The sequence below is a fragment of the Schistocerca cancellata genome, chromosome 8 (genome assembly GCF_023864275.1).
Source record: "Schistocerca cancellata isolate TAMUIC-IGC-003103 chromosome 8, iqSchCanc2.1, whole genome shotgun sequence".
In the NCBI taxonomy this organism is placed as follows: Eukaryota; Metazoa; Arthropoda; class Insecta; order Orthoptera; family Acrididae; genus Schistocerca; species Schistocerca cancellata.
The window spans coordinates 142,831,710-142,846,844 of record NC_064633.1 but is presented as its reverse complement, the minus strand read 5'-3'; the positions used below and the strand labels follow the sequence as shown (position 1 = coordinate 142,846,844).

Here is a 15,135-nt window from a genome sequence, read left to right as displayed (position 1 = left end):
CCGTGTCCTCGTCGTGAGTCCCTAGAGCTCTGCAATGGCGTGGACCATCCGAGCGGTCTCTATGTGAGTGCGGCGTGCGAGAGAGAGAGAGAGAGAGAGAGAGTGAGAGAGGGAGGGAGGGAGAGAGGGAGAGAGAGAGGGAGGGAGGGAGGGAGGGAGGGAGCGAACAAACTTCGCATAGCTCGGCGTAAGATGCCGATGATGACTGATGCTCCCTCGCCCAATCTCAGAGCCAAATGAACGCTATCCTTGGCCACGCGGATGTCACACTCTCGAGCTGACTTGCACGTAGGCTGCATATCTGCAATGTGTACATGAACGATGCGCTTCTGTTACAACTGCACCTTGCGCCCACTTCCTCATTCCAGTCAATGAAGTTAACATTACCAATTGGGAACGAGTCCTATCATTTCATTTGGCTCCATTTACTCACGATAGCCTACCGTGTAGCAGGATTGAAGGTTTTTGTTAGTTATAGTAGTAAACAAATTTGAACAACGACCTTGCTGCATGGTAACACCAGTTCGCAACAGATCACCGATGTTAAGAGCTGTCGGTCTGGGCTAGCACTTAGACTGGTGACCATTCGGGTCTGCCGAACGCTGTTGGCTACTGCAGTGCACTCAGCGCTTGTGACACCAACTGAGGACCTACTTAGTTGAGAAGTAGCGGCTCTGGTCTCGAAGGCTGACAACGGCCGGGAGACCGGCGTGCTGACCACGTGCTCCTCCAAATCCGCATCCAGTGAGGCCTATCAAATGATGATAACACGGCGGTCAGTCGGTACGAGACTTGTTCGGACGGAGTTTACTTTATAAACAAATTTGACAGTTACAATGGCGTCTTGTGCAAAATTTTGCCAATGTGCTACAATATTACAAAAAGAAACAACTGTGTTGTCACTACGTTGTCATGATAGACGCCACTTAATACTGTTGCAACATTAGCTTTACCTAAGTCGTTATGATAAAGAATGTTCATATGTTTATGATTTCCGCCAAAGTTTTTTTATGAAAACTTTAAGCTCTCCTAGATCTTGCATTCCCCCTGTACCCCACGTATCACTGTTCCCGGATAACAAACATGGAACTCTTTTCATACTACATTTCCTCGTATACCTTTTTTTTTTTTTACCACCACCTGTAGTCTTTTGACTTACAACTGTAGCAGTCGTAACAGAATTGAATATATTTATTTTATGTATAAAAACTTTACTGCTTAAATATATTTAAATTTTATAATAATTAGCTTAACAGCGCGAGGAATAAAATAAAATGGAGAAGAAGATGGTAGCAGCGAGAAACGAAACCGAGTTAACGAATTGCCAGTCGGTGCACTTGAGCACTGTGCCATGGTACTGATCAATTAATGCTCAAAAATCTGTCATACTCTTCTCATAAATGCTTAAAGAGCGTTTTATCTTTTCCTACGGCGCACTCAGGAGAAACATTCTAGAACTTCTAAGAGGAATCTGCCTGCTTATACTCACATCGGTTGAGCCAAATCGGTCACCTCCGTCCCACAACCTCCTCTTACTAGATTTAAATTTGGAGTAAATGTACCTAACTCTTTAGCTCTCACTTTCTCCGCCAAAAATGTTGCTTGTACAATACTTCAAACACAATTCAAAATGGTTCAAATGGCTCTGAGCACTATGGGACTTAACTTCTGACATCATCAGTCCCCTAAACATAGAACTACTTAAACCTAACTAACCTAAGGACATCACACACATCCACGCCCGAGGCAGGATTCGAACTTGCGGCCGTAGCGGTCGCGCGGTTCCAGAATGAAGCGCCTAGAAGCGCTCCACCACAGCGGCCGGCCACACCACATTACCGCGAAGTTGCCGTAACACAATCAGTGACTCAGAGCCGTTGAGAAACTAGGCGGCTGAATGTCATGTGTCTCACAAGGGAATTCCACAGCCCTAACGGCTATAACCGAATGAAAAGGATTTTAAAATACGAAGATGCCCCTTTTCTACCATCCATGAATGTCAACTATCGGTTAAGCTCTGTTCAAATGTGTGTGAATTCCTAAGGGACCAAACAGCTGAGGTCATCGGTCCCTAGACTTACACACTACTTAAACTAACTTATGCTAAGAACAACACACACACCCATGTCCGAAGGACGACTCGAACCTCCGGCGGGAGGGGCCGTACAATCCGTGACATGGGGCCTCAAACCACGCGGCCACTCCACGCGGCTTGATGTTTTAAGGCATCCTAATCTGAAGAGTATATTTCGAGTATAAGATGCGAGTATTGTATAACAAACAGTTACGCTTAGAAGAATAGTCATGAGATATTATAAGAAGGTTCATATTGGCGTAGGTCGCGGTTGTTATGCAGAGGTGAAAAGGCCTGCACACGATAGAGTAGCATGGTGAGGTGCACAAGACCGCAACAACAACAACAACAACAAACATATGTGAATGGAATAGAGGACGAGCAGGAGGAGGAGGAGGAGAAGGAGATTAGTGTTTAACGTCCCGTCGACAACTAGGTCATTAGAGACGGAGTACAAGCTGCGAGTAGGAAGGTCGGAGAAGGATTGCGGCCGTGCCCTTTCGAATGAACCACCCCGGAATTTGCCATAAGCGATTTAGGGAAATCACAAGAAACCTAAATCAAAATGGCCGGACGCGGCTTTGAACCGTCGTCCTCCCGAATGCGAGTACACAGCTAACGGAATAGAGATAATCTCTAATATTAGTAATAAGTCCCCTACGACATATATTTCACTTTATAGAAGGTCGTTGAGTAAATATGTACGTGCTGGCGTGGTTTTGAGTCAATATATATCTCACTGAAGGTTCTTTTCTGGACTTTAAAAGATACATTGTAAATTAAATTATTAGTTTATAACTGAATGCCAATTGCTCTCCAGACGGTCTGCTCTTGCAATGTTTCGATTGATGGTTGCAAAGAACCAGAAGGCAACGTGAGAAATTCGTTTTTGACGTCCGAGAGACCTGTTGCATTCTGTACGCCCGTACTCGTCACAGCTACCTGTTGCTTTGTGCGAAAACCGAGGTTACAGGCACCTCGTACTCGCAGTGTTTGGTGGGCGGATGAATTATTTTCTGTTAAAAACTGTATTCATTAAGGGTGCCTCGAATACATGGAAGACGGACGTGGAATCAATATGTTAACAGACCCTGTTTTTGAAATTGTTCGAAAGCTCGAATAAGGTGTTCAAAACGGGGAAAGCAGGAGATAAGTTTCTATTAAACAAACCGCAGATAACGTTTCGATGTAATATGGCTGCTTGTGCCGGTAAAGTGCAACATTACAGGCGGATGTCTGCGGTCACTACAAGCAGGAAAGATCTCATGGAGAGACCAAGCCGGTGCGGCTTTCTTCCACAGCTGGATGCATCTACATCTACATCACTACTCTGCAGTGCGCAGCTACGCGCTTGGCAGTGGATATATACACTAATGGCCATTAAAACTGCTACACCAATAAGAAATGCAGATGATAAACGTGTATTCATTGGACAAATATATTATACTAGAACTGACATGTCATTACAAAAAATGTTCAAATGCGTGTGAAATCTTATGGGACTTAACTGCTAAGGCCATCACTCCTTAACGTTACACACTACTTAACCTAAATTATCGTAAGGACCAGCACACACACCAAAGGACTCGAACCTCCGCCAGGACCAGCCGCACAGTCCATGACTGCAGCGCCTTAGACCGCTCGGCATGTGATTACATTTTCACGCAATTTGGGTGCATAGATCCTGAGAAACCAGTACCTAGAACAACCACCTCTGGCCTTAATAACGGCCTTGATACACTTGGGCATTGAGTCAAACAGAGCTTGGGTGGCGTGTACAGGTACAACTGCCCATGCAGCTTCAACACGATGCCACAGTTCATCAAGAGTAGTGACTGGCGTATTGTGACGAGCCAGTTGCTCGGCCACCATTGACGAGACGTTTTCAATTGGTGATAGATCTGGAGAATGTGCTGACCAGGGCAGCAGTCGAACATTTTTTGTATCCAGAAAGGCCCGTACAGGACCTGCAACATGCGGTCGTGCATTATCCTGCAAAAATTTAGGGTTTCGGAAGGATCGGATGAAGGGTAGAGACACGGGTCGTAACGCGTCTGCAATGTAGCGTCCACTTTCAAAGTGCCGTCAATGAGAACAAGAGGTGACCGAGACGTGTAACCAATGGCACCCCATACCATCACGCCGGGTGATACGCCAGTATGGTGATGACGAATACACGCTTCCGATGTGCATACCCCGCGATGTCGCCAAACATGGATGCGACCTTCATGATGCTGTAAAAAGAACCTGGATTCATCCAAAAAAATTGACATTTTGCCATTCGTGCACCCAGGTTCGTCGTTGAGTACACCATCGCTGATGCTCCTGTCTGTGATGCAGTCTCAAGGGTAACCGCAGCCATGGTCTCCGAGCTGATAGTCCGTGCTGCTGCAAGCGTCGTCGAACTGTTCGTGCGGATGGTTGCTGTCTCCCCATCTGTTGACTCAGGGATCGGAACGTGGCTGCACGATCCGTTACAGCCATGCGGATAAGATGCCTGTCATCTCGACTGCTAGTGATACGAGTCCGTTGGGATCCAGCACGGCGTTCCGTATTACCCTCCTAAACGCACCGATTCCATATTCTGCTAACAGTCATTGGATCAGCAACGTCGCGATACGATAAACCGCAATCGCGATTGGCTACAATTCGACCTTTATCAAAGTCGGAAACGTGATGGTACGCATTTCTCCTCCTTACACTCGGCATCACAACAACGTTTCACCAGGCAACGCTGCTCAACTGCTGTTTGTGTACGAGAAATCGGTTGAAAACTTTCCTCACGTCAGCACGTTGTAGGTGTCGGCACTGGCGCGAACCTTGTGTGAATGCTCTGAAAAGCTAATCATTTGCATATCGCAGCATCTTCTTCCTGGCGATTAAATTTCGCGTCTGTAGCACGTCATCTTGGTGGTGTAGCAATGGCCCGTAGTGTAGACAACCAGACGAAGACACTCGCAACAGTGGGTGAAACGTCGGTCCTCCATTTCGCAGCCTGACATTGTGTACATGACGCAGAAAGGAGTGGGAGGGAACTGAAGAGGGTACTCACCGAGAAAGATGTCGTCGTCGTCGGGGACGGCGGTGAAGGCGGCCATGCCCTGGCAGAAGGCGAGCAGAGTGAAGTAGGGGCTGCGCGTGTCGGCCAGGCTCAGGTGCAGGCTCAGGCTGAGGGGCGATGCTCGACTCGAGAACTCGCCGCACAACATCCCGCTACGGCTCACCTGCAACACACAACAACATACTACACTGTAGCAGCGAACCAGCCACAAGCAGCCGGGAGCTTTAATGTACTGCGTGGGCAGAGTAAAGCTGGCGCTGAAAAGGGTTTCATGCACCTAAATGTAGGCAACACAACACACCTCAACAGCCCTGGAGCGGAATCGGATCATGTACGTCGGTTTGCCTATCTTAACGTGCATGATATGTTTCCCAGGCCAATTTTACACTGGAGAGCCAAAGAAACCAGTAAACCTGCCTAATATCGTTATAGGGCCTCCGTGAGCACGCAAACGTGCCGCAACACTGTGGTATCGATAGCTATGATGCCACAACGTAGGTGCGCTCTGCTAGGTTGGCACTAAGATCCCGGGACAGCGCCCTCTAGCCGCCGCTCCGGATTCTACCCAGTTGATTCCGAGTAGACGACCAAGCAACATTATTTCTATTTCATAGTGGGCGAGCCACTTCGGATTTTGCCTTTGTACCTTCTAGCCGATGTTTGATCGATGTACAGCTTCGCACCTACGTGCTCATCTTCAGTGCAAAGTTACGTATGCCATTGACTATATTCTGTATTAAACGTTCTGTTAAGTTAAACGCAGTACCGAAGCATTTCACCTCTTCCTCCTCCTACTCGCGTCCTACATTCGGCCTACCCTTCAGTTTACAGGAGCAGACCCAAGCGCCGCCTTCCAGGCGGGATACAAAAAACACGACGTGGCATACAGTCGACTAATGTCTGAAGTAGTGCTGGAGGAAACTGACACCATGAATCCTGCAGGGCTGTCCATAAATCCATAAGAGTACCAGGGGGCGCACATCTCTTCTGAACAGGACGTTGCGAGGCATCCCAAATATGCTCAATAATGCTCATGTCGTTTCTGAAAATATTTGTATGGAGTGTAGCCATGTATGGAAGTGAGACATGGACGATAACTAGTTTGGACAAGAAGAGAATAGAAGCTTTCGAGATGTGGTGCTACAGAAGAATGCTGAAGATAAGGTGGGTAGATCACGTAACTAATGATGAGGTATTGAATAGGATTGGGGAGAAGAGGAGTTTGTGGCACAACTTGACTAGAAGAAGGGATTGGTTGGTAGGACATGTTTTGAGGCATCAAGGGATCACAAATTTAGCATTGGAGGGCAGTGTGGAGGGTAAAAATCGTAGAGGGAGACCAAGAGATGAATACACTAAGCAGATTCAGAAGGATGTAGGTTGCAGTAGATACTGGGAGATGAAGAAGCTTGCACAGGATAGAGTAGCATGGAGAGCTGCATCAAACCAGTCTCAGGACTGAAGACCACAACAACAACAACATGTTCATGTCTATGGAGTTTAGTGGCCAGAGGAAGTGTTTAAAATCAGAAGAGGGTTTTGAAGCCACTCTGTAGCAATTCTGGACGTGTGGGGTGTCGCATTGCCCTGCTGGAATTGCCCAAGTCCGTCGGAATGCACAGCGGACATGAATGGATGCAGGTGATCAGACAGGATGCTTATGTACGTGTCACCTGTCAGAGTCCTATCTAGAAGTATCACGTCCCATATCACTCCAACTGCACACGCTCTACATCATTACAGAGCACCTACCAGCTGCTGACATGCAGGTCCATAGATTCATGAGGTTGTCTCCATACCCGTACACATCCATCCGCACGATTCAATTTGAAAGGAGACTCGTCCGATCAGGCAACTTGTTTCCAGTCATCAACAACCATTGTCGGTGTTGACGGGCCCAGGCGAGGCGTAAAGCTTTGTGTAGTGGAGTCATCAAGGGTACACGATTGGACCTTCGGCTCCGAAAGCCGATAGCGATGATTTTTCGTTGAATGGTTGGCACACTGACACTTGTTGATAGCCCAGCATTGAAATCTGCAGAAATTTGTGGGAAGGATGCACTTCTGTCACGCTGAATGATTCTCTTCAGTCGTTGTTGGTCACGTCTTGCAGATCTTTTTCGGCCGCAGCGATGTCGGAGATCTGATGTTTTACCGGGTTCCTGATAGTCACGGTACACTCGTGAAATGGTCGTATTGGGAAAATCCCCACTTCATCGCTACCTCGGAGATGCTCTGTCCCATCGCTCGTGCACCGACTATAACACCACGTTCAAATTCACTTACATCTTGATAACCTACCATTGTAGCAGCAGTAAGCGACCTAACAACTGCGCCACACACTTGTTGTCTTACACAGACTGCAGCGCCTGTCTGTTTATATTAGAGATGGGAAAACTCGTTCATCCTTGGGAACTAGTTCACTGGTGATCGCTCTTTCGTGGAAAACGTTCATTTTTACTCGTTCACCGTTCATTTGTGCATAGTATATGGTTCTTATGAAAAACTGAAAATTAGTAGCATAGGTGACTACAGATGGAAGGCTCCCCTGTGGTACAGAGTTTTTATTCATAACAGAATTCTTACACACTTATAGAAGTTATTCTCGTGATTCTTCAAAACCTCTCGTTTAGGCAGCTGTAGCGTTATGTAGCTGATCGCAGTGAAATAATATAAGCTGGCGTACGAAAAGCCGGCCCCGGGTACAGACTGCTCGCCAATTACGCACGATTTGTTGACCGCTACGAGCAGAATTGATAAATATGTAATAATTAGGCAGTAAAGAAATAACAAATAAGCTAATGCAAACAACAACTTCGAAACAACGGATGATGATTGGTGGGCGACAACGAGCAGTTTATTACTCGGGGTCGGTTTTTCGTGCGCCACCCTGTGCCACTGAAATAATATTGTAGGAGTTATCATATTCTCTTTACAAAATGTGACACCAGACACTCGATTACGGAGGACGGGCTTCATTCGGTTGCCAGTCGGTCTGCTTTCCATAACAATGAACATGCTGTTTTACCTGGGATCAAAAAAAGACGGAAAGTGGCCACTCGTGTGTGCCGTGCCGACTTCCTTTGCATGTGTAATAACAAAAAAAGCTTACCTTTTTATAAGTACGTCTTCTGCTGTTTATCGAAACAGTGGAGTAAGCTGATATGCCATTTTATTATCTGAAAAGATGACTGTATTGCATACCACGTAATTTTTATGTAATTCATGTAATTATCAAATACATTTTAACTACCAGTCGTGGACGCTGAACAGAATACAAAAAGAACCAGAAGTCCAGAGTTCAAAAAAGGTTTGAAACAGTTCTGAAACGGGCGTGCGCAGCGAACGAAACCAACAACTCTAAACTGAACTAACTATGAGCAGTCGGCAGTGGAACTGCGACGAATGGCCACGCGAAGTAGGACGAGTCCGGCGGAGCGAGACCGAGACCGACAGACATCGGGACCGAGGCTGGAACGAGACCGGCCGACGTGCCGTTGCGGGAACGACGCCGACCGTTTCCCGTTTCCGGGAACTATAAGCAGAAAGCCGCGACCGAAATGAACTATGAAAGACCATTCCTTAGAATACGTTCCTCTGTCCTTCCGTTCATCTTGGTGAACTGTTCATTTAGACCCGTTAGTTCGTGAACGACCCATATCTAGTTTATATATCTCTGTATTTGAATACGCATGCCTATAACTGTTTCTTTGCACTCTCCAGCATAAAACAGAGATTGCATCAATCTTCTTCTAAACTTGCTTGCTTCTTTCTTTGATTAAAATAAAAAGAGAAGCACTGTATGAACACGGTGGACTCTGCGCCTTGCATCATCCGAAACAAGGCAAAAATCGCTACTAATCGGTCCACTTTACACGGGTCTAGCAAGCTACTGTGGAAATGTGTGTTGTCTGGCCCACTGAAGGCGAACTCCTTTATGTCCGTGAGCAATGGTCTTTCGCGAGGTACCCGAGTCCAAATTACCACTGGACACAGTTCTCTTTCCACGTTCTCTCGGAACCTGGTAGAGATGGTCCTGGATTCAGTGACATCAGCAGTTCCTGTTGCGTTTGTAATCGATTGTCAACTGACAGGGCGTGACACTTGTCTGCAGTCCCTGTCGGATCTTTCTAGGACCACTATTCTTACCCCGCTTTACATGGCTGCAGGTGGTACGCCATTCCTTGTAGACACGTTGGATAGCCGACTTTTATATGCCAGAAAATAGGCTAGCTTCATTCACGGTGTGGTCTTCTGCACGTCTAAACACGATGGATACTCTCTGCCATTCCTTCACGTCTCCACGCCGACCCATCTTACTGAGCCGATTCCATATTACCCACTGATACACACACACCATTTCACTATCATGATCTACGTCAGCGACGTAGAGTCACATGAGCGCCTCTTACATGTTTTAACCATCTACAGTGCTCCAAAGCGGTCACTGTAGCCTTTCAGGGGGTGACTAGCAATACACCGAGGTGAGAAAAGTCATGGGATACAGTCTGATATCGTGTCGGACCTCTTTAGTCCGGCGTAGTACAGCAACTCGACGTGGCATAGGCTCAAAACGTCGTTGAAGTTACCAGCAGAAACACTGAGCCGTAATAGAAAAAGTGTTGACAACGCGGAGTTTTGTGCATCAAATAAACTCTCGATTATGTCCCATATATGTTCGAGGAGATTCATGTCAGACGACCTGGGTGGCCAAATAATTCACTCGAAATGTCCAGAATGTTCTTGGAAACCAATCGCGAACAGTTGTGACCCGCTGACATGGTGCAATGTTGTTTGGGAACTTGAAGACCATGAATGGTTGCTAACAGTCCCCAAGTAGCCGAACAGCCAGTCAATGATCGGTACATTTTGACCAGAGAACCCAGTCTTTTCCATGTAAACACAGCCCACACCATTATTGAGCCACCATCAACTTCCACAACGTCTTCCTGACGGCTTTAGTTCATGGCTTCTTGGAGTCTGCGCCAAACTATAACGCTACTACCAGCTCTAACCGATTGAAATCGGATTCATCTGATCAGGCCACGTTTTCCCAGTCATCTAGGTTCCAACCGATATCGTCACGAACCCAGGTGATGTCGAGCTATTAGAAAAGGTACTCGCACCTGTCGTCTCTGCCATAGTCAATTAATGCCATATTTTGCCGCACTGTTCTAACGCATGCGTTAGTCGTACGTCCCACATTGATTTCTGCGGTTATTTCAAGTAACGTTGCTTGTCTGTTAGCACTGATACCCTCTCCACACTCCACTGCTCCGTGGTGAGAGGTAGTGCCTGAGATGTGGTACTCTCGCCACAGGCTTGACGCAGTGAATCACGCAATACCGAATTCCCTAACGAGTTCCGAAATGGGATGTCCCAAGTGTCTAGCTCCAATTACTATTCCGCGTTCAACGTCTGATATCTACCGTCGTGTAGTCACAGTCACGTCGGTAACCTTTGCAAACGAATCATCTGAGACCAAATGACAGCTCTGCCCACGCACTACCCTCTCATACCTTCTGTATGCGTTACTACCGCCATCTTTATGTGTGAACATTGGTATCCTATGACTTTTATCGCCTCAATGTACGTAAGCTGAGCTTACTAAGCGAAGTGAATGCAATTTAAATAAATTCTCCCAATACTTATATAAAATGCAACGCAAGAAGTCTGAAGGTGGTGACAGGAAAATGGGACAAGTGACCAGAAGTACAATACTGACCATTAAAATTACTATAGCAAGAAGAAATGCAGATGATAAACGGGTATTCATTGGACAAACATATTATACTAGAACTGACATGCGATTAGATTTTCACGCAATTTGGGTGCATAGATCCTGAGAAATCAGCACCCAGAACAACCACCTCTGGCCGTAATAACGACCTCGATACGCCTGGGCATTGAGTCAAACAGAGCTTGGATGACGTGTACAGGTACAGCTGACCACGCAGCTTCAACACGATACCACAGTTCATCAAGAGTAGTGACTGGCGTATTGTGACGAGCCAGTTCCTCGGCCACCATTAACCAGACGTTTTCAATTGGTGAGAGATCTGGGGAATGTGCTGGCCAGGGCAGTAGCCGAACATTTTCTGTATCCAGAAAGGCCCGTACAAGACCTGCAACATGTGGTCATGCATTAACCTGCTGAAATGTAGGGTCTCGCAGGGATCGAATTTAGGGTAGAGCCACGGGTCGTAACACATCTGAAATGTAACGTCCACTGTTCAAAGAGCCGTCAATGCGAACAAGAGGTGACCGAGACGTGTAACCAATGGCACTCCATTCCATCACGCCGGGTGATGTGCCAGTATGGCGATGACCAATACACGCTTCCAATGTGCGTCCACCGCGACGTCGCCAAACACGGATGCGACAATCATGATGCTGTAAACAGAACCTGGATTCATCCGAAAAAATGACGTTTTGCCATTCGTGCACCAAGGTTAATCGTTGAGTACATCATCGCAGGCGCTCCTGTCTGTGATGCAGCGTCAAGGGTAACCGCAGCCATGGTCTCCGAGCTGACAGTCCAGGCTGCTGCATACGTCTTCGAACTGTTAGTGCAGATGGTTGTTGTCTTGCAAACGTCCCCATCTGTTGAGTCAGGGATCGAGACGTGGCTGCACGATCCGTTACGGCCATGCGGATAAGATGCCTGTAATCACGACTGCTAGTGATACGAGGCCGTAGGGATCCAGCACTTCGTTCCGTATTACCCTCCTGAACCCACCGATTCCATATTCTGCCAACGGTCATTGGATCTCGACCAACGCGAGCAGCAATGTCGCGATACGATAAACCACAATCGCGATAGGCTACAATCCGACCTTTATCAAAGTCGGAAACGTGATGGTACGCATTTCTCCTCCTTACAGGAAGCATCACAACAACGTTTCACGAGGCAACGCCGATCAACTGCTGTCTGTGTATGAGAAATCGGATGGAATCTTTCCTCATGTCAGCACTTTGCAGGTGTCGCCACCGGCGCCAATCTTGTGTGAATGCTCTGAAAAGCTAATCTTTTGCATATCACAGCATCTTCTTCCTGTCGGTTGACTTTCGCGTCTGTAGCACGTTATCTTTGTGGTGTAGCAATTTTAATGGCCAGTAGTGTAGTTAGCCACTGACAAATGACATTTGCAATAACTCTTAATTGACTGGGAAAAAGAGAAGAAATAGTACCTGGTAAGTACGCAATGCTCTACGTTAAAACAATCAGTGCGGCTGCGAAAAACAAAAATGAAACTTCATACGTTCTAGAGGCAACGCTTCAGAGGGTTCGATGTTGATACAATGGCCAGTGCATCTATGGCTGGAAAAAAGAACAACGTTGCGGCCGCGTCGGCGTGTTATCGCAGGGCGGAGGAACGCACCAGCGAGCCGGAACACACACCCCCGCGCGCCACGCAGCGGCAGCGACAGCGGCAGCGGCTGCCCACGCGACGCCTCCCACGCTCGGCGGCGGAGGGAGGACTGTCAGCTAGTCGGGTCAGGCCACGCCAGGGCACTGCGGCACTCGTCGGCCCACTTACCACGTCCCCGGCGGCAAGGTGGTGGGCGCCGTAATGAAACTGCGTTCCTGAACGTCCACACGAACGTGAGATGGATTGTACGAGATACTGCACTTTTCCTGAGAAAGGTGACCGCGGAAAACAGTCTGGTAGTACTGAGACAATGGAATCTTCTGGTTTACAGGCGATAAATAGAATAAAAGCGGTATGATATGCAAGAGAGAGTGAAGTGAAAACCAACATTTTTAAGTACTATTTATTACGCAAATACAGGGTGGTCCGTTGATCGTGACCGGGCCAAATATCTCGCGAAATAAGCGTCAAACGGAAAAATCTACAAAGAACGAAACTCGTCTAGCTTGAAGGGAGAAACCAGATGGCGCTATGATTGGACCGCTAGATGGCGCTGACATAGGTCAAACGGATATCAACTGCGTTTTTTTAAATAGCAACCCCAATTTTTTATTACATATTCGTGTAGCACGTAAAGAAATATGAATATTTTAGCGGGACCACTTTTTTAGCATTGTGATAGATGGCGCTGTAATAGTCACAAAGATATGGCTCACAATTTTAGGCGAACAGTTGGTAATAAGAAGGTTTTTTAAATTGAAATACAGAGCAGTTTTTCCTACTTCATGATTTCTAGAAACATTTGTATAGAGCATTTTGGTAAGATTGTGGTTATATCGAACCAATACTTCCAATACCAGTCTGTGGTTATCCATTGGGAACACGACTGCGGGGGGAGTGGAATTTATTTCCCTAAATAGAATGAATTGGCTATGGTTAAGTTCATTTTTTGTGTACACCTGAACTATCTTCGTGTGCTTGCTTGGATGCGGTATCCCATCCTGTTCCCTATTTTTTTTTCCGACTCTTAGGAAATCACGTCTTATGTTAATTGAACCACCTCTCAGTAACACTTTTCTTAATTAACTTATAAATACTAAATAAGGCACCAGCTTTGAGACAGACTTAGCATGTGTTATCCGTTTTATTGAACGTTGATGAATTTTAAAATAAACATAAAAGTTTAAACTTAGTTTACTTTCCTAGAATCTAATTTTCCCCCTCATCTGTTTACTTAAAATAATAAAAAAAATGATACAAAATGAGCTGATAGTGTGAGTGACATTTGCATAAATTTAAAAATTTATAACAGTAACGAGAATTTGTATAGCAGTCACCCACGCATTCTTTCCACCCTAAGTTCGGAAGGTTTTAAAAACACTAGGCTCATTATACAATACATCTACATCTACATCCATTCTCCGCAAGCCACCTGACGGTGTGTGGCGGAGGGTACCTTGAGTACCTCTATCGGTTCTCCCTTCTATTCCAGTCTAGTATTGTTCGTGGAAAGAAGGATTGTCGGTATGCCTCTGTGTGGGCTCTAATTTCTCTGATTTTATCCTCATGGTCTCTTCGCGAGATATACGTAGGAGGGAGCAATATACTGCTTGACTCTTCGGTGAAGGTATGTTCCCGAAACTTTGACAAAAGCCCGTACCGAGCTACTGAGCGTCTCTCCTGCAGAGTCTTCCACTGGAGTTTATCTATCATCTCCGTAACGCTTTCGCGATTACTAAATGATCCTGTAACGAACCGCGCTGCTCTCCGTTGGATCTTCTCTATCTCTTCTATCAACCCTATCTGGTACGGATCCCACACTGCTGAGCAGTATTCAAGCAGTGGGCGAACAAGCGTACTGTAACCTACTTCCTTTGTTTTCGGATTGCATTTCCTTAGGATTCTTCCAATGAATCTCAGTCTGGCATCTGCTTTACCGACGATCAACATTATATGATCATTCCAGTACATGGGCGATTGGGAGATTACTGATGCCGTCGCATTGAACAGAGATCATGTAGAAAAAAATAAAAAAACAGGGTTTTGTATCCATAAGAGTGAGGAAAAATATGATGTACTGGAATCCTGAATAAAATCAACCTGCTTTCAGAAAAAGTGTTGCACTACTTATTGAATGCCCATCGTACATCTTAGCACCTTTCCAGAAATAGCAATTCGCGGAAACCCACCATTTGGAATGAAGAATTAGTCTGGAAGTTTTAGAAGTCATGCAAATGATTTAAAAACAATAGTAGCTGCTAACTCTCACAACTTCGACTACGTCATAATTTAACACTCGGCATTATCAGTATTATACTAAACACTACTATTGTGAGTACGGCATCAGTAATCTCCCAATCGCCCATGTACTGGAATGATCATATAATGTTGATCGTCGGTAAAGCAGATGCCAGACTGAGATTCATTGGAAGAATCCTAAGGAAATGCAATCCGAAAACAAAGGAAGTAGGTTACAGTACGCTTGTTCGCCCACTGCTTGAATACTGCTCAGCAGTGTGGGATCCGTACCAGATAGGGTTGATAGAAGAGATAGAGAAGATCCAACGGAGAGCAGCGCGGTTCGTTACAGGATCATTTAGTAATCGCGAAAGCGTTACGGAGATGATA

At 46.2% G+C, this 15,135-nt stretch overlaps 1 protein-coding gene across 1 annotated transcript in view; it reads right to left on the bottom strand.

The window, feature by feature from the left end:
- Positions 1-5,165: 5,165 nt before the first annotated feature.
- LOC126095428 (uncharacterized) overlaps positions 5,166-15,135 on the bottom strand; it is a 1,192,014-nt gene continuing 1,182,044 nt past the window's right edge. Inside the window, exon 8 of the mRNA XM_049910223.1 lies at positions 5,166-5,298. Coding sequence (XP_049766180.1) covers positions 5,295-5,298 — 4 coding nt within the window. The 3' untranslated portion in view covers positions 5,166-5,294. The remainder of the gene's footprint in view (positions 5,299-15,135) is intronic.